Source organism: Vanessa cardui, chromosome 7 (genome assembly GCF_905220365.1).
Source record: "Vanessa cardui chromosome 7, ilVanCard2.1, whole genome shotgun sequence".
In the NCBI taxonomy this organism is placed as follows: domain Eukaryota; kingdom Metazoa; phylum Arthropoda; class Insecta; order Lepidoptera; family Nymphalidae; genus Vanessa; species Vanessa cardui.
In genome coordinates this window covers 15,436,159-15,463,523 of record NC_061129.1, presented here as the reverse complement: position 1 = coordinate 15,463,523, position 27,365 = coordinate 15,436,159, and the positions used below count along the sequence as shown (strand labels likewise).

At 36.8% G+C, this 27,365-nt stretch overlaps 1 protein-coding gene across 1 annotated transcript in view; it reads right to left on the bottom strand.

The window, feature by feature from the left end:
- The window catches only part of LOC124531254 (nephrin), a 410,712-nt gene that overhangs the window by 14,769 nt on the left and 368,578 nt on the right, over positions 1–27,365 (bottom strand). Inside the window, exons 14-15 of the mRNA XM_047105755.1 lie at positions 23,251–23,405; positions 5,735–5,935 (exon numbers count right to left, since the gene is read on the bottom strand). Of these exons, the coding sequence (XP_046961711.1) occupies positions 5,735–5,935; positions 23,251–23,405 (356 nt within the window). The remainder of the gene's footprint in view (positions 1–5,734; positions 5,936–23,250; positions 23,406–27,365) is intronic.

Here is a 27,365-nt window from a genome sequence, read left to right as displayed (position 1 = left end):
ACTTTAACGGGAAAATCGCTCTGCATATTTATGTGGGCCAGTGAATACCACCCAGAGAGACTTGCTAATATTAGTGAAGTTTTATTGCGTGTCGCAATTAGGGAAATATTTGTGTTTAGTTTTCATGATATAATATAATTATATTGTGAATGCAATACATTTGCCGAGCATAGTTAAACAGAGCGTGTGGTGCACGAAAGTTAAGCACAAAACGTTTGTATTTCATATAACTGATAATTAATAAGTCATAATAGTAATCTACTATTTTAAAATTCTTTTTTGAATTGGTTATCACATAAGGTTAGAGAACTGCGTCGTGGTTGGTATTCGATTTTTCATACCTTTAACTTTGGGAACTAAGACGTTAAGTCCAATTGTTAAATAAAAAGTAAATGGATCGCGATCATTTCCTCGAATTGGTAAATGCTTCTGTTAACTCATTCTTCATAAATTACCTTTATTTAAAAGAAGATTATCATTTTACTTAAGTAATTAGATCTAATGTAACCAGTGGAGGCAATAAAAAGAGCCGTTAAACATTTATTTGGAATGATATATCTAACTTGTTAGCGTTAGAACCTAGATGGCACAAGTCTGGCTGTCCACGTGAATAACTACATTTTCTAGTGCCCAATTTGTATTTGTATTATATAGGTCGGTGAATAAGGAAATCATCTTGAGGAAACGTGTATGTTTTGGAGGTCATTTTGTCTCTCGCCCTAATCTTTCCATTAATCCGCGTCGAGGCAACGAGGATCCAAGTCTATTCTACTTAAAAGAAGGCCATACGGGAAGTTACGAAGTACTTATAACGAAAATAGTAAATCGAAGATTCATTTGAATTGCTGAGTTGTTAGATTACAAAATCAACGAAAGAAAGTAATAGCGGCAATAAGCAGAAAGTTCTTTAGAATTTCGATAACTTTCAACTCGTTAACAACCCCCCGAGGAGTGAAACTTATACAGGGGAAACGTTATTATCCCGAGTTACTCGCTACTATCTAGATTAAGCTCTTATAAGGGTTCCGAGAGCTCAGTTCGTAAGAAATCGAACTGTAATTTGTAAATGGAAATATTAGTCTTCCCATCGCTAAGTATTCTGTAATCAGAACGTGATTTCGGAAGGTACCACCATCGAAGACTACATGGTACTCGTATTATTTGATTTAAAAAGTAGAATGACACATTGTTCTATTTCGGTTCAAGATTAAATTTAGAAGGTGGCTGGTTAGGTGAGAGGCTTCACTTGTGAATAAACTCGGCACGTCCGGCCGACGGTCACGGGTGGCGGGTGACGGGGCTGAGAGTCGGCTCTGGCACAAATTAACTTGAACACGACGCGGTCAAGATAGATGAGATTTCGTACAGATTTAGAGTTGGGTACATTATATGTGACGACATAGGTTTTGAATGAGCTCATTGCTATGATCGTAGGAGGAAAATTATTCATTTGTAATATGATTGACGGAATATTTTAGAAATATATTTGAGCTCTTTTTAATCTGGATGTTTGAGGCGCGCTTTTCATAGAGTTACACAATATACAATATGAGAAACTTGCACTGGAAATTATGTACGACAATTACCTAAACATTAACCAAATTATTTTGTAAACGCGTTCAATTAAAACAAACCAATCATCGTGTGCGTACGCCCAAGAATGTGCAAGAATGCATGCCCCAGAATGGGCGGAAAAATATTTGGATGAGTTTAGAAAAAATCATACAAATATTTTTCCTATTTAGATTTTCTAAATAGGAAAAATCCATATAAACTTTAAGTTGTAAAATGTTTTATACAATACACATACGACAAAAAGTATTGAGCTACTATTTATTAAAATTATTTTAAGCCAAAATACATTTCATTGAAAGTAATCGATAACAATACCTAATTTAATTTGCGAAAAACTCAATTATTTATTGATTAGTCTTAAACCGTGAACGAACAGATTTGTTATTTCTAAAAAAAAGTATTTCTTTTATGTTTTTTTAAAGCATATTTGATTTTCATTATCTAATCGAATCCAAGAGTAAAATCACTCGAAGGCTGAAAAAATACGAATGAGTATAATTAGTCGAGTGTCGGAGGTAGAATTGAACGCGTATTTATTAAAGGTTTAAATAGAGCACATCACTTGAATAATATTTTCTCGCTTATATTATTTGTGGTATAAAAGGCTCGACGCCTTTCAGTGGGTTCCCGCATGAGCAACGTTTCAATACTGGAGCTAAGCTGCTTTGTGGCGGCTCCGCGACCGTTGCGTGGGTGGTTTGTTTCATATTTTTGTATATTTAACTCTCAATTAGTATTTTCATTTACTATTTTTCTTTGAAATTTATTTGACACTACCAAGATAAGCCAGAAAATATATTAGTTCATGTTGTTTACTTTCGAAATAAGTTATCTGACTTATTTTTCATCCGTAAACCTCGTAACGTTTCTAAGTAACGTATGTGGTGCTAAAAATGTAACCCAAAGCCATCATACCCACATAAAGCACCAATTACACCGACGAATGGACGAACCTCATCTTCCACTCGTATGTTAGTGTTCACAAGGATCGAAGGCTACACGGCGCCGCATTTTTCACATCCGTATTGCGATGAATATTTGAGCGCGGAGAGGCCCGGGGAGGCCGACGCGGCGCCCGTCCCGCGTCACGCGGCGCTCGCACAAACAACCGATGATACTGTTCGAAGCGTGCTCGGTTTGCTTACGGTTAGGGTTTTCACACATCGATTGATAATAAACAACTTTCCTATATTCATTATTCACATTTCAAACAATGTTTGTGTCTACTACACTGTGTCCTAATAAGGCGAGGTAGCTTAATAGCTAGTAGACTTTAATCTTTGCTAAACCGCATCGGGGCCGATTTATGGAAAACCTTGTTAAATTACAAATACTTTAATACTTCTCCTGGAGAGGGTATGATTGCTGGTCAGAAAAACAAATTGTATTGAAAATTGTAAATATTGTGTACATGGTGGTATGGCTTTGTGCAAGCCCGTCGGGGTAGGTACCACCCACTCATCAGTTGTGAGTGAGCCAGGGTAACTACAGGCACAAGGGACATAACATCTTAGTTCCCAAGGTTGGTGGCACATTGACGATGTATGGAATAGTTAATATTTCTTACAGCATCGTTGTCTATGGGTGATGGTGACCACTTACCATCAGGTGGCCTATATGCGCGTCCGCCAACTTATCACATAAAAAAAAAGATTCAGTTCAATTTGTTACTTATTTTCTTATTTATATAATGAATATTTAATAAATAAACTAGAATGTGAATCACTTAATTGAGTGGATGCTCAAAACGGCACGCAGCCCTGCTGCGGCGCTGAAAGAGTAATGGACAAAAGTGGACCGAACGTTACTCCATGCTAAATGTATGGGATTCAAAATCTGATTAAAAAGCAATGCCGGCCCGGATACTTGTTTGATGTCCTCCGGGGCTTTTATTATTCAAAAAGGTTTAAGTAACGATGTTCATATCGTATCCTTTAATACGATTTCCTTCATGTATTATTCTGCACGCCAACATCCACGATTTAGACGTAAAGTTATTTGCATTAAGTGAACTTATTATGGATAAGTCGTGGGTTAGAAGTTGATTTCGTGTGAGGCTTAAAAGATAATCGCGATTCAAAATGTAGGTGCGGAGTTAGCAGACGAACGGGCTTACTCGAGCGAATGTTTATCCGTTTGAGGCACGGCAGAGGCGGCTGGAGCTGGAACTGTTTCATTATTATAAACTATAGGTCGCAATAATTCGCTTCCGCATAAACCGTTTGCATTATATTAGGCTTCCCGCCGCGAAATTAAAAGCGATCGAGACACGAAACCCGACACTAAATTTAAGCTCCGTTTTGTTAGTTTCGTTGGCAAAATGCGCTTGCATTTGACTAGTGGGCGAAGTAATAAAGCGTACTTATTAGGAGCTCGGCGGCGGGACCGCTGAATAATTGAGGCGCTGTTAGAATACAAGCCGCCGGCATTAGAGCAACATTACGCATGCATGGAACTCGGCCGTATTGTCACCGCGGGTGTGCTATCCTGCACTGCGATACAGGCAATTATAACCTCTAACTCGTGGTCGGTAGAGGCGGTAATGTGAGGTGTTAAAGAGCACGCGTGCATAACATTACGCTACCCGGATATCAGAACATTTCCATATGGAATATTGCAGATACTTTTTAGATTCTAATGGTTTTCGAAGTCACCAGTCGAAGATTCTTGAGAAGTATACTCAATACTTATTTGATTGTTTGTAGTTAAAATTATTTAAAAAAGTATCATCCCATTGATTTGTTCTGATCATCGAAATAACACAAACGCGCACCAATGTTTTCCAAATTAATAAGTTTAAACCTGACAGCAAACGAAGAGAGAGGAGACCGGATGCGAAGACTAACGGATTTTTTTTCTGATGGTAGTGTTACCAACGGTAGTGCTTGAATTTGGATAAGAAAATAAAATATTAATAAAGATATGTTTAACCACCAAATCGCGCCTCTCTACTTGAAATATACTACTGCGCTGCTTGAGATGAAAGAAAGAAACGGGAAAGTTTATTAGACTTACCCATTCTTTTTCCGAGCGTCAGTATTTAATATAATCATGGTTATTCAATGCAAAAACAATAAGCGATGAGTTAAGTAATATTGTGTCTTATTTCGAATACCATATGAGTGAGAAAGAGACGAACATGTGTTTAGATATTAGCCCTCTAAATACTGGTAACGACTACGGTCGCAAATGTTGTAATACGCCTCTGAACTTGTATCACTAGATGCGCGTAGTTTTCTGTTCACAATTTTAATACATTTACATACTTTTCTATTTTCTTTGACTAAATCTTTATAAGGTAGCTTCGTTTTACGATTTTCCAGAAGGTTCTTACCTCGGGTAGTTTTTATAATAAATGACAGCAGAGTCGGCGGGCGAGGTCGCAGCCGCCGCACCTCGGGGTTACGTAATACCTATTGCTCTAGATTTTATCTTCGTTTTTATAAAAGTAGCTTGATTACAATCTGTCTTGTAACGTAACGCATTGCAGAATTTATTTTATTAAGATTATATTTAGTTTCAATAATCATTTAATATCAATAAATTAATATTTTTCAATATTTCAAGTATGTAAACCTGAATTGCTCTATTTTTGTAAGTTTTATCTTTAATTTTCAGTAGTGTAAATTTAAAGGAGTTGTGTAGCTACCATAGGGTGCACGCACGCAAGGTGCGTCAAAGCCTTGAGCAGAGCCCTCTCAAAGAGAGTTTATATTTCCATACCAGCAATGTCATTAAGAAAATCATTAATGATATTGCTGGTATGGAAATATAATTACACTTTTCGAAATTTTTCACACGCTTTTGCGAAGTTGTGCGTATAAATCAGCTTTTTTACGTAATATATTTATGTAGATAAATAGTACGTTAATGCATTAATTATTTATACAAATAGCGTCCACTTAATTAATTTTTATTTAACATTCGTTAAACTCGCGAACCGATTTTTTCTGCAAATACAATGCTGCGCTGGGGCAGAAGAACCGGCAAGAATCTCAGTAGTTACTCTGTTTAGTACTCACTACAGTTGTGTAACAGTTTAAGGAATACAATAATTTAGTTACTAAGATTAATGGGGCACTGGTAATGTAAGATATGATTTATATTTTTTACATGTTTTTAATATCGACAACCTTTATGAAATAAAAAAGTAACTTACAGTAATTATTAGGTATGAGATCAGGTTCAGCGTCATCGTGATCGGCGGTCTTCTCGGTTTGCGGAGCGGGCGGCTTGCGCGGTTTGCGTCTCCGCCTCGCCGCCCGCCACGCCGCGCCCGCCAGCGCCAGCGCAGCCCCCGCGCCGGCTATCGTTGCTCCAGCCGCACCCGCTGCACCCGCGCCGATTGCACTTTCTGACGCTAAAATTCAAACAAAAACCAGTTAATTGCTGTAGGTTACATCGAAAGAAATTTTACTAATATTGTATACTAGCTGTGGCCGCGAAATTGTACGCGTTTGAATTTAACAAAAATGTGTTATGCATATTATTGTAGCCTAAGTTACTTCTTATTATATCAGTTATCTGCCAGTGAAAGTCGCGTCAAAATCGGTCAAACCGTTCCAGACATTAGCCGGAACAAACTGACGGGCAGACAAAAAATATAATTACTGTTATTTTGCTATATGTACGGTGTATACATATGTACATATATAGGAAGACAAAATGGCTATTTACAAATAGCATTTTCAACTCTCCGACACTCCAATTTTATTATATGTATAGATTTATCCAGGTAAAATATAACTTAAAAACACTAATATTTCAAACGATTTGATACAACATAGACCAGAATACGCTATCCAAATTGTATTTGTAGCAGTTTACTTGTAAAATATAACGAATAAGGACGAACGTTACTAGAGAAGCTTTCCATCCAACACGTAATAAATTTGATCAGCATTTGCATAACTAACGCTAGACGTGAGATTCCACATCCTGTAACTGGCGAGGACTTCATTCTTCACCTCGTTGTAACGTAATCGTATTACAGTCGACTGTACGTATTTATAAAAGACGAATAATAAATGAGTTTCACTTTTGTGGTTTATGTTATGCACAAATAGTAAGCGTTTGTTCAGTATCGCGAGGAGACCTCCATATTTCAGATGAAATGCCACATGTGTTTCTATTTTTATTAACCCTCATTTGAGTAACCCGATTGTTTGATAGAGTTGGCCAAGCAGAGGATAAATGTCTGCCTGAAGTTAGTTAAATTCTTTCTCAGTAAATAGGTTGTCCACGCAGAACGTACCTTTCAAACGAGATATTGTTCCCGGTATTATTACGATAAATATCTCGTTATTCAATTTCATAGGAAGTTAAAATTTAAAAGATTCATAGAACACGTTGAACAGTTATAAACTTTTGCTCCGCAGCGAAGTCCAAAGTCGTAACTGAGTACAACAGATTAATAACGAGACGTCCAGAGGCGGCGCGCGGACACGGCCGTGCAGATGGCGTCGAATCTTAAAACAAATAGCGAAATCATAAAACGCAGAATCCTGAAACTCGACCCAACTCCGCGCCACCAACTTCGTTGTTGAATTCCGACAGCATTCTTCGACTGCATTAATTTTAATTAGCCCCTCGTAATTAGGTCGCCATAATGGCCGGAGCGAGTGTCGATGAGATATCGCGCCCGAAACTCCTCGAACGGTTGTTTTGGTGGAATGCCGTTTATCTCTGTGTTTCGTTTTGAAATGTTGCTTGGGTATCGTTTATAACGGAACAGAAACAACCCACAGAGAATTCTCATAATTTGTACAGAGTGTCCGTAGCTTTATCTCGAAATAGTAGTGACTCTAGATCTCGGTTGCCCGTTATATAAGCCCGCGATCAGTGATCGCTTTTTATGTTCAAAAATACATTTTTAAAATATATTCTGAAGTTACGTGCATTCATTTGCTTTATTTATTTTGGTTTTATATGGTTAGCAGTGTATGTAAGAGAAATGAATTCGGACGTAATATTCAGGCAATCGAAAGGATTAAATGCTATGAAAATGTTAAAAAATCCATTATATTTGCTAGAATAGAAATATAATGAGTCCTTACGAGTAAGAATTTATGTTGTATAAAAAAGTGAAATATTTAAAAATAACTAAAAGCTTTGAGCCGAGTATACTACAATTTATAAAATAAAAAATAGGACCGTCATATTGTGATGTTTAACATGTTATAGAACGATGCGGGCTTTTAAACTCTCTCTCGAACAAATGGCTTTTAAAATATTTAGACAACAAAGTTGACATCAACAAGGGTCATGAATTTCACAATTTAAACCTATTAAGGGCGGACTCGTGTAATACCGGCAGCGCGGTGGCCGGTATCCGGTTGTGTGCGGTATTTCAATTACCGCCGAAAGTGCTATGTGACGAATGTGGAACTAATCTGAGTGCGAGTGCGGGCGGCGGGCGACACGCCGCGAAGGCGATGCTGTGCGCTGGCGCGGTGCGGATTAGTGCGGACGCTCGCGGGATATGTGTGCTAAAACTCATTAGCACTCGTGTAAATGAATAAGTTATAGCAAAACCATTTAATAAGAAAAATGTTTTAATTATTATTAATTATATCAAAATTATAAATTTTTTTTATCCAACGGGAGATAAATAACACGCCAATACCTGAATTCGCATTCGTTCTCGTTATCTTAAATTGACGGTTTTTCTAACTTAATCAAACTTTGCAAAAAATTCAAATCATAGTTAGTTATATACTAGAAAATATTACTTTTTAATAGTTTCTAAAATGATATGTGGTATAAAAATACGTCCAATTATGTATTGTCATCAATTTACATATAAACATAATCGGCTAGAAAGTATTTTTATGGAAAATATTTTACATGAACAGGAATTCTTTAGTATAACATGTAATTTAAGTCGGGCGAGCACATTAAGACCGCAATCGTGCATGGATTAAGGGGTATTGCAGTCGAGTGCGCCGGGCCGTGAGCGAGGTCGCCCGTGTCCGCGTCGTGTCGCGGTCGCCCGCGCGCGCTCGCGACACGCCTTACGAATATTAAACCGCAATCTATCGGTAACGCATTTATCTTTTTGCGGAATAAATATTTTTACAATTGAGTCAATTTTAATTGCTACGTGCTTATAAAGGCGTAAGTAATGTTCATACTGTACAAATATAAGCGAGTTACATCATTTTATTTTATAATTTAATTATGAAATACGTTTGTTTGTGTCGTCTCCAGTTATTGCGTAGTTTTACAACTGTAATGAAAGTTAATGGAAATAAGTCATGTGTTCATTACGCTATTTTGTGTCGAACGAAATTAAAAAGGAAAACGGTTCATCTTCAGCTTAGAGTGGAATTGTTTTCCTGTAGTTAAAAGAGAATATACTAATAACAATAAAATATTTATTAATAAAATAAAATTTGAAACAAATTGCGTTTTGTAAATATCAAAGTAAGAAAAATATTTTGTTTTTCGGATAAAATAAGTATTCAGGCCGTCTCTTTGATATGATTATAATAATTGTGGTGCCGACACCGGTAACTCCATCTCCCAGATGTTCCAGATATCGTGTTCGTCCGAATGCGGGTATCATTAAGCGAAGTCCATTTATCGCAGCGATCTTGGTAACATTCGTGTGAATATCGGCCGGCGTCGGCTGAGAGGAGGCTTGTTACTTCAATAATTAATGAGTACGGGGCAGGTGCGTCCGCCCTTCGGCTATGCAAATTTCATAGCTCTCTCACTCGACGCTCGGTACTCAGACGGCAATATATCTTTTGAGAACATTGATGGCCACACCTCGGTGTTACCTAAACCTTAATTCTTTGCTCGTTCCGAACATGGCCTTGACCGGTCGGTGAACTGCTTTGTTTTGTATTTCAATTAAATATATCATAGTCCTTGACATTTGTCCACCGTTCATTGTAATAATACGAAACAAACAAACATATAAAATGCTATTTTCATTTGCGTGTCGGAAAAATTCTATTAGATCTAAAATAAAGAAAAAAATTGGTTTAAAAGTAAAACATCAATTACAACTCAATTGGATTAGTTAAAATATTAAAAAATAGCATAATATGTCAAATCACGAGGAGCAAATTTTGACATTCATTAAATATATTTTATGACACAGCCAGGCGGACGGGGTTATTTGCCATGTGATGGTAAGTGATCGCCATCGCCTAACTGTAAGAAATATTATCCATACATCTCCAATGTCCCGCTAGCATTGGAAACTAAGATATTACGTCCCTTTAACACAACAATAGAAAGTCTTTCTGTTCAGCAGCGGCTTATGCGGTTACTGGATGGTAAATATCTGTAGTGTACCACCAAGTAAGTCAATATACAATGTACACATGAGAACAAAAGGTTATATGCAGCAGTAGATCGCACTTCCACTGGTACACAAGTGCCAGCACTTGCGTTTCCTTCATCCATCATGAGCTGATGTGGAGCCGTACGTGTCCCGTGTGTCAACGTGCCACGCAAGTAGAAAATCAATACACACATTACAGGCGATATAATAAATACGATCCCCATTTCTGCTCATACAATGCGAACAATTTTTACATGTCATAACCACGTATTACCGACAGCCGCGCCGCATCTCGGCCGGATCGCCGCCCGCCGGATCGCCGTGTAATAAGTTCAAATTAATATATTCAGCCAATGTTCGCATTCAGTGAGAAACGAAATTGCTTCACAAAAATTATTTTAATGACTTTTAAAAATGGAAAGTAATGGTTGCGAGTAATGATCGGAATGATGGAATGTACAAAGGAATAAAACGTGTTAAATATTTCATTTTAAAATATGCTCTATATCAATTATTATTTTAACATTAAAAAATACTGCTTTCCGTATTAAAGACACATGGAATAATTACATTATTCTTACTAATGATAAAAAATAAACATGCCGTTGTAAAAATGTTTAATATAAGCAAATGATTGGAAATCTGTTTGTTTGAAACTAACTCGTTCAAGGATTTCTACTGCCCTTTTAATATGCTGTCATGTGTATTATTGAAATTGAAAAATTTAATAATATAGTTTTAAAGACATAGGTCTGATTAAGACACGAATATATTAAAAATACGCAGATTGGTTAACAATAGGTACATGTTTAATTTTGACTTAAAAAAAAAAAATTATAATTGAGTACCAATATGCGAGAATTAAATAACCTAAAAAAGGTACTATAGAAAAAAATATACTTTCTGACAGTTACGAAATAATAGCAAGTAGGTAACCAAACACAGCGTGCGGATTTACTCGGTTAGATTTAAAATAAAAGGTCTAGTTAAAAGATATTATGGACAAAGTTAACTTGATTTAACATCAATCCCAAGTAACAATAACGCAGAAGGTGCTACAGTGTGTATCAAAAATCAAATACTTGCACGATCTGATTGGACAGCATTTAGACGGGATTAGAGAGATAAGGTGCAGAACCAATAACGCTACATGTGTTCCCAGGTGCGGGATTATAAAACTGTCCTAACTCTGGATTAGATTTCTTTAACAATAGCATTTTATAGATCTCTCTTGGGAACTGTATCTACACTGAGCATTGAGGCAGTTCAAGTACATCAATATACAATGTAAAGCTCGCTATGAGGCGTACGCAGGAGTCGTCGATCCTTATCCGCCGCGCGTCCCCAGCTTCGTTATCGACCGAACATACAAATTGACGGCACGCGTGTCTTACGCGGGAAATGCTCACTTGTTCATTACGCGCCTTATCTCTGTGCGATGATTAGCGCTGTCATCTAATTGCGACAAATACCTCCGAAATAATTCGAGACGTGCCGATATTAAACATAGTTCCTCGAGTAAGCTAAACTTGTAGGATATTTGTAGGTTGGTATCTTGTATCATATTGTATTTTTTTTGTGTGCGTGCGGAGCGAACCTGCGGAAGTGTAAAATTCTTTCAACATGCCCATCTCATTGATTTTAGAGCTGAATCGATGGATACTGTATCAACTGAATTTCTAACCTATAATAATCTAATGACGTTTTGCCTATATAGGTATACTAAAGTAGGCCATACTAAACTATTTTTATATACGGTTTACGATGTTTACTTTATAAGTGTATTTCATGATAATCTCATTAAATTTATTGAATATAAAACTGGTGACATTGACTTGCCTCATTACCTCCACTGGTGACAGGAGGGCTGGTTCGTTTTTTGGCCAAAGGTTCGGAATTGCGATTCAACGGGGAAATGCTGCTAGCATTCTTGCCACCATTCCACGCGGTCCAGATTTATACAGTATCTAGTTTTAGTTCATATTTGTATATATTTAAGCATTTAATGTTATTCATTCTTATGTTAATTAATTAAATTTATATATTTTTTATTTTATCTTTATGTTTTTCAGAATGTTTATGTAATAATTTTTAAATTTGAAAATGAAATAAAGGATTGCCATTTGAAAAATGTAATGTTCCTCTTATGATTGTAACGAGCTACTAAGTTCCAGGACAAAAATCCATTTTCTAATTTAAAATTTATTTTTCGTCGTTTAAAACAACTCGAGAGATTTTTCGGTTACATTTCAAAATTTAGTTTGTGACACTTCACGAGTATTCATGTAAAAGTGCTTCGAACGAAACGCCCAATTTCAAAAATGTCCCATAAACATAAATTACTTCGTTAAAAGAGGTTGCAGGCAGCCAGTACCAACAAAGAAGTGGCCGTGAAATAACTAATAACGCTAACCACTCGACTGGAAAGTGGGTCAGGGTATAATAGCTAATACGAAGTTTTAATAGGCAAACGTATTCGAAGCGGTGGTCCGGCGCAGGTGGTAATTAGTTCCTTATCAGGGCCGGCGCAGCTCTTTCCCAGAGCTAGCGAACTCGAATTTTACGAAGCAACCGGGCACTTCAGGAAGCCATTTCGCCTAACTTCTAGGTACAGGGAAGTTTGTCGAACACAGGGATAATATAAAAAGTCTCTCGCTGAGAGCTAATTCGGAAGATCTTAATGTCGACGGAACTCGTGCGGAGTGTAAAGTTTTATCGACGCGATCCCGTCAATTGCCGGTTCGAGCTGCTCGCCCGAACGGGATCAACTCGTCTCAAAGTCTTCACTCGCTCCACTCGTACTCGCATTATCCGGCACTCATTATGATTTTACTAAAGATCAGATACCATTAAAACGCGAAACCTAACCTTTCATGGTAGTTACTATTGGGACGCTAAAACTTGAAACGTCTGTTCATTTGCAATAAAGCATTATTGTTAGCTAGCCAAGAACATAATATTCTAATGTTTGTTATACCATCCAAAATTTGTCAGTTTATTTCTTTAATAACTGTATACATTTTATGAGATAAGTTCGAGGTATATAGAGGGATAAGTTCGATATAATAGTATACGCAGTTGTCTCTCAGTGTAGAGCGATAACGGGGCGTCGCTCGTAAATAGCGGAATAAGCGGTAAACGGCAGTTTGTATGAAATTATGATGTGTATTAATCTTAGTAATGATTAAACTTCCCGCAATACACTAATGCACTGCACACAAAGATTCGAGTGCCGACGTAATGTGTTCGCATGAGAGATAGGAAAAATGAACGACTTAAGAAATTGAATGATTGCGATTTTTTCAAAGATGTAGTTTCAATGATTATTTTGTGTTATGATAGAACAATGTTTGAAAAAATTTTACTCCAGTCAGGTACCGCACTTTACAACTATTTCAGCATTTTGGTTTTACTATCTTGGGAATGGTTAAAACACATTATATTGTCAACATTTATGGCGACTTTCAGCAGGTGGTTTATTTTGTAGATTTGAATAGTGATGTGCGCGTCGTATGAGATAACTACGGCCGCGGTACATAATTAATTATAAACAAGAAACTTTGAACAGCTTAAGCAGCCTTCTTGTTTTTTCTTCCTAAAAGTTGCTCATGCTCACTCTTTCGCTAAAGCGCACGAGATAATAAACATCCTTCATATATTTTAAGTAACCGCGATGCCTTGCAGCGATACGTGTAATCTATTACGTGAACAACATGTATACGCGAGCATGAATGTTTTAGTATCGGCTTAAAGTCAATATGTGTGTTCAAATCAAACCATTTCACCGATCCTTTGAGAACGACGTCATTAGGCTCGCTTTTGGCCTTTCAAATAGGAAAAAGTGCACTTTTAACAGGCACCGTGCTTAAAATGAATGTGTCGACTAATTTATTCAATCCCCTCGTTTCGCCCCGCGCCCCCCTCCCCGCCCCCTCCTCTCGTTGTTCACTAATCACGTGTGACTTGTCATTATTCAGTCGAAACGGAAGTTGATACGCTTAGCTCGTTAATGATAAGTAGATTGTTTGGCATTACCAGTCTCGAGTCGCGTTACAAACTAATACAATTTTATAAATTATCGATTTATTAGGCCATGGGTTTCTCTCGTGAGGATTATGAGAAGAGCATTCGTTATGAGTGGCTCTTGACCTCCATTGTTTTTCATGTGCGTAAAAAAATCTTGCTCTCGGGCCAATAACCTTCACAATCTGATAAATGGTTAAGGATAAGTTACGAATAGAAAATAATAATACAATAAACTGAGAAGAAGGTTTATATCAAATAGGAGATATAAATTAATTCTACATACCCTGGAGTAGAATAGCTTAAATGCGAAGTATATGATTCTATAATCAAACATACCGAGACACGCTTACATTACGTAATATATTCAAAGTTTATATTAAAATAATATTAATAGACCAGTTATAAAAATAAAAATATTTATTTCATAGACTAGTTTCACATTCTTTTTATACTTAAAATTATGAGCATAATTTATTATAATATTTATTTGTATGTATAGATGGTAAAAAGCATAAACTTGTATGTACTTTACGTTTTTTGATAGTGAAAATGTAAGATTAATAAGTTCCTCGCCGGTTCTTTTCGGAAAAGTATACTGCCTTTAAAAGAGTATGTATCTTATTGATTGGCGTATCTATAGTGCGTCTTAGAACTTTCCAGAATAACTATTCATTTGAATTGAAAAGTTTTTGACCGTCTTTATGTAACAGACGTTTTGTAACATAAAGGTACACTGAAACACCATTTGCGAAGGGATCATTCAAAGTCAAGTCAATGAGAACAATTTTCGGCGAACTTTAAAAATGTCGTAGCAGCAACTCCATTTCAACAATTTGTTATTCCTACAATATCACATGTAGATATTTCTGATTAATTATACTGTATGTTAGCAGACATCTTTGCGCGGCGGGTTCACTGAGGGCCAGTCATTTCCCGACGCGTGTGCGTCTCCTATCTGGTGCGAAGTTCCGTAGACGTGACGTATCGTAATGTCTCAATCAACTTATGTCACAACGAAATAGGACAATTTTTTATGCAACATTTCCAAATATAATTCCAAAACAGACGTATAACTGGACCATTACCTTTACCGAGAATATGTTCCAGTAATGCTTAACAATCAAGGAAACGCATACTGACTTTACCTGGGCGCGACGAGACAGAGGCGTGCATACGCCTGCATAATTAACACGCAAACATCGTTATACGAAAGTCATGTCTAAATAAAGCAATACATCTTATAGAGCAGTGATATATCATTTAAAGGCTTCTAGTTAGTTCGAGGGATGTGACGTCACTGTCGCGAGCTAAGGTGACGCGAGATGATTAAGTGCGGATGCATAGTTAACTCGCTGGCAGCCGGTAATTGTCTCCGGAGCGCGGGGGGCGCGCGGGGAGCGCGGTGGAGGGGGGAGGTGTGAATCATTCATGAACGGTTGACGGACTGATGAGTTTGCTGCTCTCAAAGTAATTTACACGTAACGAGGCGATCTTGAGTGCACACACGCTGTGAGGATATACTCGTACGAGCACGAGGACGCCGAGATAAGAGTCTTTGAAACGCGGAGATAAGAGTCCTCCTACGTTAAACACTGCAGGCACTCGATGGATACCAATATGATATTCAGATTTAATTGCATGACGAGTACGGCTACAAAATACACTCTGCGTAACAGTTTGTGTTCATTATCTAGAACAAAGAAAGATTCAGCGTTTTATAAGAATCATGTTCGATACTAGTTAAAATACTAGTTAAAATCCGAGGAGTTATTTTCCTTCAAGAAATCTAAACTAATGAAGTCCATCAACAACGTCGGTTATTCTTGGATGAAATTGGTTTCTAACTTAGCGATTGTTTATTCTAAGTGCAGTGTTTATTTCCCAACGCGCTCGGGTCACGTACTCCGTCGCGCACGCCCCCCGCACGCCCCGCACGCCCCGCACGCCCGCGCTCGCCCCGCGCCCAGCGGCTCCTCATTTAGCGGTAATGTTGTGTGCACAGCTCATGACTTAGCCCACCCGCTTTATTAGCTGCACTCGAATGGAGAACAGAAACTCCGCGATTTATATTAAAACGTAATACCTGTTGTTTCCGCGTACGTTTATTATAATATATCGTTCGCTGCCTCGTAATAAGCCACTCTCTGATTCTTAATATATTGCGGTTTATAAGGAGTTATGAATTTCACGAGTAAAGGGAAATACCGGAAAAATACGATATGAATTCAGAAATTATACTTTAAATGTAATCGTACATGTAACTCGTTTTCGTCACATCTCGTTTTGTCTTGTATGAAATAGATTTCATTAGAGCTGTCTCGGCCAGTAACATATAAGGCTGCTGTTAGTCGATTACAATAAGTATGTGAAACGTGTAAAGTTTTAGAAGGTATAATAGTGCCCACATTTTTGCTCAAAAACAACAGGACTCCATATTGCTTCACTCTCGTTGACCGTTGAGAAATCGGTGCAGAGTACTAGACTCCGTACGCTTTCTATCTAGACTGGGATGAATAATTGAAAGTTTTAACCAAGGACTCCGAGTTAAGCGAGCCACTAGATCAACAAAGCTAGCAATTTATCTCGCGAATGAGTACAATGTGTGGTACGGGCACAGTGGCGAAGTGCTCGGAACTAATTGCTAATGTTGCTAGGGACGTTATCGAAGTCACTGAATCTACAAGTAATATTAACATTATCACTTTCTTCTTGGAAATGCTCTAATTTAATTTTTCATCGAGCTCCCTCCCACCAGGCGGCCCATTCGTTCGCCGGCTTCCTTTTATCATTAAAAAATCTCTTCGACAGAGAGCGAATTTGCAAGTTCATTGATTTTTAAGCTCACAATTTACATAGATTACGTTTGTATAGCAGAACAACGATTTATTTCTTATAAAACTCGAGTCGGTGTTACGTAATACATATTTAGTAGTAGAATTAATCGTTGCGAGCGAATTATAACTAGTACAGACTCGCATTCATGTTTAATGGAACACTGTAAAGTTATTAACTGCTTTGTTTTCGGTCGCGCTCCACGACGTGTGGCGGCTCTACCTTAATTAAGCATTAATGCGAAGGACATCGAGGGTTGCCGAGTTAAGTCGCCTCCTACACAACACGTACATACGTATGAAACACTCGTAAACTTCTTAATAAAAACGGAACCCCTGAAGAAACATATTCGTGTGCGATCTAGTGAAACGTATTCTTAGAGCTTATCAAAAAACGCCGCGATGCTGTAGAACAACCGAGAACAGCTTGTTAACTGTAATGACGGCGACGTCGCGCCTTGAAATACTATACAAAGTGGAATAACTCGACTACACCGTCAATTGTTCGCACAGGTGTTTCCAGTGCTCTACACTGTCTTCTACTTATTATGAGCACATGCGATGTTCACGATCATAACTACATCACGTGTAATAAATATGATTCATATTGATGGAAAACTAAATCAAAGTATTTTCAACCATAATTTAAACTGGCAAGTTAATAATTATTTTTCAGATTTTAAATTACATCCAGAAAAAAACTTTTGGCATATATTCAATTATAAATATATAGACTATATACTCATATATTATATATAGACTTGAAGCTCTTGTAGCCATAGATTGTAAATAATACATCAGCAAAATTAATATTCTAAACCTAATTCCGAAACTAATTTTTCAAATTACAAAACATGTAAGACTGAATTTCTTTATAGAACTTTTTAAGATTTTCTTACTTCTGTATACTAAAAATAGTTTTCCAAAATATATAAGTATATAATATATATATAAAGTATACTTTTTTATACTTAGTTTAACGTTTAATACATGGGGATCGAAAGACACAACTTATCCAAGCAGCTAGCGTATAGAGATCTATAAGTTACGTTCATTGAACTATTAAATATATTAAAAACTAGATCCTCATTTAGCGCTTATATTATAGGTCGAGCTATGTTTATAATAAGACCAAAATTCAGGTCTCGATACATTTCTTAGCTACGTCCCGAAATCCTGTGCTTTATCAGGACGTCCCGGCTCGGCCCGCGTTATTTACATACATTACGGGATTTCAGAGAGACTAGTGATGTAGTTGGTTCAACCAAGTGCATACCTCTGAGAACTAGTCTAAATATAGGATCAACCTTGTGGTAGTTCTGGACGTTGGCTATTTAAGGCCAACGGTATCTTGTCTTACGTAGAAATTAAGCGGTATAACGTTGTACCCCGTAAGGTATATTAAACGAGTAAATTACTTGAATACATCGGGTTCAAATTCATGCAAGAACCTATAAAGTTTTATGCGCTTAGTTTGTGTTCATAATTAATTTATCTCGTGCTCGTCTGTATAAGAAAACATCGTGGGAAAGCTTGCATACATTGAAAATATCTACTCAAGAATATCCGCCAAATTGTGATGATGTAGGGCTTAGCGTATTCTTTGAAAACTATCTATTTGTAAGGTCCAACAATGTGATGAAATATCACAAGGTACTGATTACTTCTCACTATTTTAAATTAGGCTGCTAATATTAAATAATAAAAATGACCCTTTCGTCACATTGATTTTTGAGTCAGGTTTATGTAGCCAATTTCAACGAAATCACTTTTAACGTATTTTTGTTGCGTTTTGAACGTGATAGAAGATATATCTAGCAGTATAGCATTAGCATTTGTATAAAGTATAGATGAGAAGTTAATCAAAGTGTTCGCGATGGACGGCAACGACAGTTAGGATAAGAGTTGAAGCAGGAGTACATAAAGCCAGATGTAAATCCAACTCCTCGAAGTTTCGTAAGTTTTAATTGTGAACACAAGACAACAAGGAGGTCGTTTTAGAACAGAACAGTGACATTTATGGATCGCTGTTTCACTTTACTTTCATTCTAAGCTGTATTTTATTACAAGGTTCCTACATTGTGAAGAACGAGAGCGTTAGAGAATATGCAGATTAGCTGAATTGGTCAAGTGAGCGTGATTTCTTTATGAGTTTCTTTACGATTATTGCGATTTTAAATTGGGCAGGTTGTGTTTCATTTGTGATGCCTCAGGATAAATAAATAAATATAATGACTCAGTACCAATAATTTTCAATCCAAAAAAGATGTTATATTAAATGGTCCTTCTTAAGATTGGCCTAAATTAGTCACAACGACAGTACAAATATTATTTATTTTGCAATAAATATTCCAAAATTACAGTTTGAGTTTCTACGACGGACGGGTTTTCATTAAACACGCTTTGCTCGCGGGAGTGGCAAAGATATTCGTTACGTTTCTGAGGACGCTCTCTAAACATTCGAGCTAACTAATACTTGGATCGATCTGTTTGTTTTCAATTTCCTTCAAAAATTATTTCCGTCTGTTTGTACGAGCCGCCGGCGCTCCGCAGCCGCCCGTATACCTTGGACTTGCAACTCGCTTCGACACACTCAATCCTTTACTCCTAGTGTAAACAACCGTATTCCGTTCGAGTGATTTTATTAAATTTTGTATGATTTTGTTAATCTAACTAACACGTCATTTGCAGATTCAGATAAAAAAATATCGATGTATATTCTTCATTCGAGTAGGATATCATCTAACAGGGTTAAGTGGAATGTAATGCTTCCACCGTTTTCTCAATTTTTGGTGGCGGTAGAGAATGAGACTCTTGATGCTAAGTGGTCACCAGATATGTATTGAGTTTTAAGAAATATGAACTATTCCATAAATAGCGAAAGTGCCTCCTCGTCTTGTCCAATATTGGGATCGAAGTTGTTCTGTCTCCTGGGCTTCGTCATGTCCGTTGAAGAACGTCCATAGCAGGACATAGGCCTTCCCCAAGGATCGCCAAAATCTCCTGTCAAATCTCCTGGGCTCGTAATTAAATACAACTAAATACCCACGCATTTAGCGGGATCGTAACTGTACTAAACATTACTGTTTAATCGTAAAATATTTGACGAGTGGTTGGTACCTCCTCAGTTAACGGAAATATTTGGACAATTGATGAACACGAACCCCAATTTTATTTTTTATTTATATGTTCTAATACAAATATGTAATAAGCGGTATCAATGAAAAGTACTCATTCACAAGATTTAAATCTATTATAATAATATGCAAAGTTAAAATATTTCAGCTTTGAAATAAAAATTGTTTACTTATTTTCTTCTAAGAAGCTTTAAACAATATCTGGAACGTTTGAATGAAATTTTCAATACACGCTCGCTTGATGGTAATGTTATCGTCTTTGCTGTAAAGTCAATATCCCGAGGAATCTCCTTCAGGAGTTCAAGTGCCTTGTGTAGTGGTTTGAAGCTTTGTTCGGTATTAGCATAAATGTATTGCCATATTACTAGCTACTCTGACCGGATGCTGTGTACGAATACGCTTTCAACAAACATTTTGTTATTAATGCTTTGAGCCTTCGACGTGGCTCAAAACAAATTTTGATTACGATAAAAGACTAAAATCAGGTACATAACTTATTTATTTTGTTTCTGTTTTTAGAGAAGACTGGGCGTGGTGAATCCGAGTAAAAGTAAAGTTAATTTTTATTTTAAGTTCATCCTGTATTAATTAGACAATATTCGTTTCGTTTACGTTCGGTATACGTTTACTACAACTATTAATGCAACTTCTACATACAGATTACAGGCACTTAAAAATGTTTATTCCTTGTTGATTTTTAATCTTTCAACAGTACTAACGTCTTTTTGGTCATTAAATATATTGTATGGATGTATTTGTAACACAACTATGATTATTATCGGACATATTTAAACATTATACTCATTTTATTTACTGGTGGAATATAGACCTCATAAAAATAACACAAGACAAAAGATAAAACAAAAGGAAGTAAATGATTTGGAAAGGTTTAGTGTCGAGAGTTTTCCTTCGAGGTTATAAATACTTTTGTAATAACATTGATATCAATTTAGTCGCACCAGCACCCACGAGACGACTAAACGGCTAAACGCGATCAAACGGCCGATATTAAAAACCTTTTCGTAAGTTGCGGCCTCTCAGGCGAGAAATTAAAGGTTCGACGGCCCGAATGTTAGTTTTTCGAGTGATTTCGTCACGTGACTGATGAAACATTTTCTTCCACACATTTTGGTAAAATATCAATCGGGTCGACGGTTTCGTGTTCCCTTTAGCGACGCTGAACATTTTTTATTCAGATTTCTTTTGCTCGACTTAAGTTAACTTGTCACTCCAACTGAGCAAGAACAAACGGTGTTCATATTCGTATAAATAAACCTGACCCACTGACCTTACGCTTACTAACATTTAGACGACATTGTTAGGCTCTCAAGACATGACTTTGTTAGTCACGAAAATATATTGTTTTCTCATAATATCTTGCATTCAGCAAACGATAAAGGCTATTAGATATTTCGGGCAACTAAAAAGGTTTCCCGAAAATAATTGGGTTTCAGTTCGTAACTCGATGGAATGATGTAAGCCTGCGAGCGATCCAGTACATAACGACATGATATAATCGCCGCAAAGACGTTATTCGACGTCGGGGATAAACTTCATAACGGAATGGAATGGTAACATAATGTATCTAAGTCAAAGTTAAGGGCAGATGTAGTTGAGAAGCGAATCTCGACCGAGACATTAAGAGGGGCTCTTGATTAATCTGGCGTAGGATCCAGGGCGAGCCTTAATTAAAATGGGATTATCTTAAGGCTGCAGCGGAGTTCGGTGCCGGTAAGGAGCCATCCGCAGGGTTTCCTTGTACCTAATTTTTTCCTATCGCTCTTTGCGCGCCAGCTAATGGGTCTTCCGATAAAAAGATCTCGGCTTTGCTCGGTTAATTCTTCGAAGCTATTTATTTGGTTAATAGACCCAGGACGGTCTGTCGTTAGCGTTCGAAAACGGTGGTTGCTGATGTATACGTATGTATATGAAAATAATAATATACCAAATATGTACATACGTTATAATGTTACTCCGTAGCGCGGGCTCTACGGATATCTGCGGATATACGCAATATACTTAAAATTTACTATAAAAGAATAATAAATATTGCTTTATGTAAGTAAGAAAACTTCTATGTAGCTATCATCGTAGATACATGATTTTTGTGATTTGTTTGTAACACATGTGAAAAGTACTGAACGTATCGTATGAGACTATGACGAAAAAATCACAGTTGATAAATTGCTAGTTTGCTTAGATAGTAATAGTTGTAATTTAAAAGCCTATTTTGATGATATTATAGAAGAGATTTTGTCGTTTTATTCATTTTCTATTTGTTCGCGACAAATCAAATTTTTTCTTTTTTCTGAATATGTAACGTATCGATGTAACGATAAAAAAATGGTGTAGATGAGTAACCGTTATAGAACATGTTATATTAAAGGCAATCAAAAGCCCTTCATTGACTTAAGTGAGTTTATAATGCGATAAATATAATAATGTTAAGATTAATCTCTCTGATAAGATCAAAGTGAGCGTTTCAATCATTTCCTTCTGTAGTATATCACCAGTCGCCAATTATATCGCGACAACGCCATATTCACCAAATTCGTAAGCAAATCCTAGTCGTCTTTTGTAACGATAACTCGACACCCTATTTTCCGCGACATCAATTGAATCCTCAAAGAGACAAATGTAAAAGTCGTTTATCGAGGTCTCGAGGCAGTGCGAAATCCTTTATTGCGGTCACAGCCATCATAATGTTGAGGATCATGCTCGAGGCCGGCGTCAAATCTACCAAACGTTTCGGCCACTTTTCCTCGTTACTGTATTTGGCCTAATGTTTTCCTCGGCTAATAATTTGCCGGATAAGTCGGCGCCGCGCCGACACTTACTGGGCCGCTCGCTCCCGCGGGACGCAGACTTAGACACAAATTGAGTTTCGGTCAGTGATTTGGGGAAACAAGTAATGCGATCGCTTCACGTCTTATTGTGCTGCAAAATATTATCTCTGATTTACTGAACTCGTGACAAAATATGTAATATTTTATATTAAGGCTCAAGGCGCCTTCTTATGCCTTGAGTATATAAAAGAGAAGGGTTTCGAGTTGATTTTACCTCGCTGCTCTATAGTAGAGCTTGGTTAGTTGATCATCTGCCACAAAATCTCATCCGGTACATGCAAGTTTCTGTGCGAAGATTTTCACCGCCGGTTCCGAGACAATATATATATCAAAAATATGTGTTGGATTTTACGCATTCCATCCACTGAACCACACAATAAATTCCAAATAATTATATAGGTGTAGGTATGTAATCTTTTATCTCCATTTAGTAAAATCATATTTATACTAGAGTTTAGTGTGTTGACAAAGGTTAAATCTTAAAAGAATAATTTACCAATAGCCATAGCTGTTTATTTTTAATTTAACAATAACCGTACCTGTTCTCTTCTCGGGATCAGGGAAGAGCAGATCGTCGAGTCTGGCCGCCGAGGAGCGGCCCTTGCTGTTGACGGCGACGGCGACCAGTCGGAAGCGCACCTCCCACTCCAGGCCGCGCACCGTCCATATCGGGTCCTCTGACGTCAGGTTGACCCTACACATTCACACTATTTAGATCAAAATTACCAACAAAAATGTCATAATTTCATTCCTCATATGCGATCATTTGTAATCGATATATCAATTTTACACACAATGGGTTTATTCATAAACGATTAATTTTGCAGAATAAGAGAATACAAATTATATAGTATTATTTGAATAATAGTTTTTAAATCTAAAAATATAAACGTAATTGTGTTATTAACAAGGACATTCCAAGGACGACAGACGTTTTCGCCCCATGGTTTTTCTGGACTCAATGTAAGCTTTTAACGAAATGGTATTCCGATAAATATTAATAAGGTACAACGAATTAGCTTATTACATAAATAAATAATATACAAAGATAAAACTTTTGATAGAAACTACCATTTTCGTTTCTCGGTGTTACTAACAAAATTAACTTATTTAACGTAAATTATACATCTGTTTCTGACTAATTTAGATTAGAGATTAATTATTGTTTGTGAAAAATTATTCGTATTTATCTTGACTAATCGTATATGTATGTAGTTTCCATCGTTATCGTATCAATATCGTCTAAATTAATTGATGTCGTTAGATCAATGGTATATATTTTGAACATTCTTGACATTCAATTTATTTCACTGTTCGTTATATTTTCGAATACGACAAATACTTGGACAAACAAAGCGATGTACGCCATCACGCTCTGCTAAGGGAGTCCGGTGGAGACCTGGGGCATTCAATAGCACGGAACGTGAGCTCAGTGCGAATAAACACACTCAAAATAGAAACTTATTAAACTTTAATTCATGGCGCTATTACAATTCCCAAACTATTGTTTCTCTAAACAAAGTTAACTCCACTGTAAGTAAATCTTTATTACTATTATTATTAGCAGTATGCGAACGTGCTAAGTAGCATTCGTAACTTCTTTCATTGGTGTGTCGGTGGCGCAAATTACATGCTGAAGTTTTGTTTATTGCCAAGAATTAGGGTAATTCTAGAGGTCGTTGGGAAACATTTGGACAGGGAGAGTGGTCGCCAGCTCCCTGGAGACGGCGCCTCGCTAATGTACCGCACGAGCCACACATACGACGTTTGTTACTTAGGAAAAACAAATTTACAATGTTGAAACGCGATAAATACGTGTTTTATCACGTAAATGTTGGGAGTTTGTGTATTTTAACCAATGAAAAACTTTTAATCACGTATACGAAAATTACATTAATATATTAAGTTATCTCTCATGAGTGTAGGGCGGGTTGTGATTTGTGAAGTACATCAAATATTTTTTAATGCTACACATTGAATCAAAAGTAGTTAGAAGATACTTTGAAACATGCTGTGAAACGGCACGGACTTTTTTAAAATTCGTCAAACCGTCTGACTACCTGCCTACCTCAATTGCATTCGTTTTGTAAAGGTTATTTCTTAGACCTCGTTATTAGGACGGAAAGTTTCATATAAGACCACATTTAGCCAATATTTCCTCAAGCAGAATTATTTGGCAAAAAAATAGTTCGGCAAGTCTGATAAACCCAATACATATTCCAACTTACTTTATATTTTATCATCTATTGTACGAGACAGAAACTTATTTTTATTATATTTTATGTTTTATTCGGTCTAGTAGTCTAGCCCATTCTGGTAAAGTCTAGTTCAGTCAGAATTGTAAATGATATTGGTTGTAATTTTGTGCTCGAAAATAGAAGATAATTTACGAATTCGTTATATTTCACGCAATAATTTTATTAAAGAATGAAATGAAACAATTGCTCCTGTATGTAAATATTATGTATATAATGCAAATGAAGGTTCACTTCCAACATTATATCAGCGTTTTTCGAAATACAATAATAAAATGTATAATATCGGGCGCGCTGCGTACTCCACTTACGCTCCATTATGTAATAAATTGTGTACGATTTTTCGAAGTCTCTTAATGGTAATCGAAGATCCCAGAGAGCCAATTTAAACGCTGTTTAGATTACAAATGTAATTTATTAGTTCTTTATTATATAAAAATATCGTTTCGTCTAATGTGTAAATGTATTAGTACGATAACAGCAGAGTACGACCTGAACAATCAAATTGCTTGCCCAGATTACATCCCGAGATTTTTGATTCGAAAAGAACATGATACTTTTATATGAAGACGTATTGGTTTTATCTGTGAGATAAATTTAGCTCAGTATGATTCAACGATGAATACTTTAATAGCAATGTTATTATTATCTCGGCAGCCGTTAAGTATCAATTAACGGTAAATCTTAAAGCTTTTCTTTACAACAAACCAGTTGGAAGCGGATTATAAATGTACCAAGCAGACAAGGGCAGGGCCTACTTGACCCGGGAAATTTATAGCTGAATTTTTACAAGAGAAAGATAAGGCTCGCTCGGATCTAAATCCTCGTTAGCGGCCATTGTCCGCCTCCCTCCTATTGTCGCGGCTCGTATTATATCCTGAATTAGACGAAACCCTTTTTCACATTATTACCTCCGAGGAGGCTCGTGTATTATCTTTTTACGGAGCGGCAGGAATTGCATTTTAAACACCACCTTGGTGTTGGCGTCGGTAATTATCATTACTAATTTTGAGACTTTCTTTTTTAAAAGTATATATATATATATATCTGATTTTAGATAATAATATTTATGTCCTAGATAATACTGTTGCCTAGGCAATGACGTTGTAAGTAGTAGGTCTTATTTCTAGAAGTGCAAATTTTTATAACGAAAGAAGAGAAATAGTTACTGCTGTCTTTATTAAGAATATACATGTTTAATTTTTAGGTGTAATATTTCATCAATTCAAATCCCCAAGGAAGCTCATAAGAAACAATTATCTTTAATGATTTGCAGTTTTGTAAAGTAATAATAAACAATATCACGGCGTGTAAGAGGACGTCCGCCTGACGAGTGCGTATCGCGATAATCGCGTTACCGGCTGTTGTTAATGTATAATGAGCGCACTTCCGAGTTTAACGAGCTCGTACTCGTATAACTAATTATGAAATATTACATCACATGCGAGCATTACATAAAAATACATTAATACGCGCCACCGGTACATATGAGACATTACAACGACGACAAATGATAACTTCCAAGAACACGTTCTTTGACGAATTACTAGAGCTGTTTAACGGATGTTGGAAATTAAATTCTAGCCAAAATATAATACAAAAGAAAGGTATTCCCTAACAATGGAAGGTGAGAACAATATATTATACAGATTACTTTGAATCAAACAAACAATGTCAATCGTTATTATAGTTTGCGTGTAGCTATGGAGTACATGGCCCATAAGATCACGACTCTTCACATCGGCGCGCGTCACACAGTCCAAGCACGCCAGAGAGCAGGCTGCGTGAGCAGATTGCCTCTGCAATATTAAAAACAATGCCACCCTACACCCGGCCCCACCCCGCCGCCCCCTCCCGCGTGCTCCACACGGCGCCGCTTATTAGTAAAATGTTGCTTTTTATTGCGAGCGGGGAACCCGAGTGGTATGATTAGACGAAGAGGAGCTCTTCATTAGCCCAGTTTGTGGGTAAGATGATGTAATTAAAACGACGATGTCGGCTCTCCTCGAAAGATTTTAAAGTGATTAAACGTCACTTATGCTCATTTATGTAGTAAATAGTAGAAACAAGCACAAATAAATGCTTTTAAAAAGACGTATCGTACTTCTTTTCCATATTAAAATTCAATAATTAATTTTAATATTTTCTGTTATAACATGGAAGGTGTTTATCCAAAAAATATTGATAAATTCTACTGAATACAAGATAAAAAACGTGGACTTAGTATTTGTTGATTTCTGGCATACTCTGCAATATAATGGAGGAAGAGAGCGACTAATGAGTATCGACGTCGCATCTGATAAATTTGGAGCATGTGAGAGTGACTCCAAAGTGTGAATGGGTTACCTTCACATCACCGACTAATGCTCGTGTGAATTCGAATCGCCTAATGTGTCACC